Source organism: Myotis davidii, unplaced genomic scaffold, assembly GCF_000327345.1.
Source record: "Myotis davidii unplaced genomic scaffold, ASM32734v1 scaffold272, whole genome shotgun sequence".
NCBI classification, from domain to species: domain Eukaryota; kingdom Metazoa; phylum Chordata; class Mammalia; order Chiroptera; family Vespertilionidae; genus Myotis; species Myotis davidii.
This window is the reverse complement of record NW_006283634.1, coordinates 74,306-76,535: the sequence shown is the minus strand read 5'-3', so window position 1 is coordinate 76,535 and position 2,230 is coordinate 74,306. Positions and strand designations below refer to the sequence as shown.

The window sequence follows — 2,230 nt, the reverse complement described above, 5'->3', positions numbered from 1 at the left end:
CTCCCTCTCTGTCTCTCTCTCCCCCCCCCCTCTCTCTCCCCCTCTCTCCCTATCTCCTTCCCACCCTCTCTAAAAAATAATGGAAAAAATATCCTCGGGTTAGAATTAACAAAATAAAACAAAACAGAACCTGCAATATCTGAATCAGGGTAGATAACACAGGGCGGAGTCTAGGAGGCTTCCTGCTGCACTTGCTCTTGGAATTAGCAAGGGTGCCGCTCACCCTGGTGTCTTCACTCAGGTCCACAGCTGGAATCACAGGAACAGCTGTTTAACTGAGCTGTTCTTCACTTACAGACAATTCTGGATAATCTAAGATGATGTTTCCTTTCCTCCTCTGCTAGCAGAAACCCGAGACAAATGTTTTTACTACGTAGTTTGCCAGAATCAGAAAATGAATGCGTCTGCTCACTGCCTTTACCCTGGGTCTATATATTTTCTCTTCATTTTCCAGCCACCTGAAATTAATGACTAAAAAGTTCTACCTATTTTGGTACCTAGGATCTTTAAGTCCATTCATTCATACAGATATTTTAAATGCTCACCTGAGGATGTTTTTATTGATTTTAGAGAGAGACGAAGGAGGCGGGGGGAGAGAGAAACATCGGTGTGGGAGAGAAACATTGATCCGTTGCCTCCTGTACTGGGCCTGACCAGATTGAACCTGAAACCTTTTGGTGCACGGGAGGACGCTCCAACAGACTGAGCCACTGACAGGACAAGTTTATATATTTTTAAGGGAGAAGCATTCATAGGCCAATTAAGTTTTTAAAAATTCATGTTTACAAAAACTTTCAGGATAACACATGGTGAGTACCCCCGAACCTTGAGTGTAAATGCAGACTGTCTCATCTATCAAGCTACCTGTTTTCATTTAATCACTCAGTGGCTTCTCTATGTGCTTCTACTTTTGAATAACTTGCCATAAACAGAAATCACAGGGGAGAACACAGGCTCTGGGACCAAGAGACCCGACTCCAGCCCAGCACACAATAGCCATCTAAGCAAGTCCTAAAATGTTCTGAAAGAGTTAATGTATAAAGATAATAATAAAAAAAAGAATTCAGGGGATTTACAGCTGATTCCACTGAAAAACAGGATCAGAGAAATCTTCCTTCTATAACATAACACTTACTCTTGAAAAATATAAGACTCTCTGACAGCACATTTTCCTACTAGTTTACATGCCAAGAAATAAATATTTGTAGACTATAGTTACAGGAACCATTTGTTACTGACAGGTCCATAAAGTCACTTAGGTTCTTTTGAAATAAATTTCGTATTATGAATTACATCGTATTTTTATAAAGTCTAAAAATTTAGCTATCACATAGTACCTGCTTAGTGAAATGTGCTGTGACTGCTAAATTAATATACTTTTGGTGTATTTCCCTAAGTAATCTAGAAAATTCAAAATTATTATCAAAAAGCTCAGGCCTTGTAATCTGAATTGCTACCGTGGAGCTGAGGACAGGAAAGACTGCAACAAGGGAGAGCGGGCACAGGCAGTGTCCCAGAGTCTCCACGCACACGCACCCATTCACAAGCTTACCAGTGTCACCGGTGGGCTCGGCTGTGCGCGGTCTGGGAGCTGGTGTGTTTCCTGGTCTGGCAGCAGCCGGAGCTGGAGCTGGAGCCGGAGCTGGAGAGGAAGGTGCGCTGCCTCCGTTCGCCACACGGGAATAGCAGTTCTGCACCACAGTGTGGGTGGGCGCTCGGCTGTCTGCTCCACCTGCACCTTCAGCAGCCAACCTTTAGAAGCAAGATGCCTGACTTCAATGAGCTCAGTACAATTCAACAACTTCTCCTCAAAATGTTCATAAGAAACAGCTACCGAGTTCTTCACATTCAAAGAAAATGACAGAGAGAGCAATGAACAAATACAAGGCATGCTTTCTTACGTAAAGATTTAAATTATTTTTGGTTCTAAGCATATCCCATACTACCAGACAAATCTATACTGAAAAATACAACTATACTAAATCAAAATAAGTTCTGTCCCTCAAAATATTGTTCAAATTGTACATTTTAAATACTTAAGCCTAAGAATACAAATCTTTATTTTAAACTAGTGGCCCGGTGCACGAATTCGTGCACATGGAAAGGAAATTAATTAGAAGAAATATTTTAATATCACTATTTGCCCTTTCTCTATAATAGAAGTGTCAACCAAATTCATGATCGACAATGACAGATGGAAACACATGCGTGCTATTGGCGCCAACGAGAG

The 2,230-nt window shown here is 41.4% G+C and overlaps 1 protein-coding gene across 1 annotated transcript in view; it reads right to left on the bottom strand.

Moving 5' to 3' along the window:
- Window positions 1-2,230, bottom strand: part of WWP1 (WW domain containing E3 ubiquitin protein ligase 1) — a 63,195-nt gene that overhangs the window by 31,699 nt on the left and 29,266 nt on the right. The window contains exon 8 of the mRNA XM_015565623.1: window positions 1,553-1,752. Within this exon, the coding sequence (XP_015421109.1) occupies window positions 1,553-1,752 (200 nt within the window). The remainder of the gene's footprint in view (window positions 1-1,552; window positions 1,753-2,230) is intronic.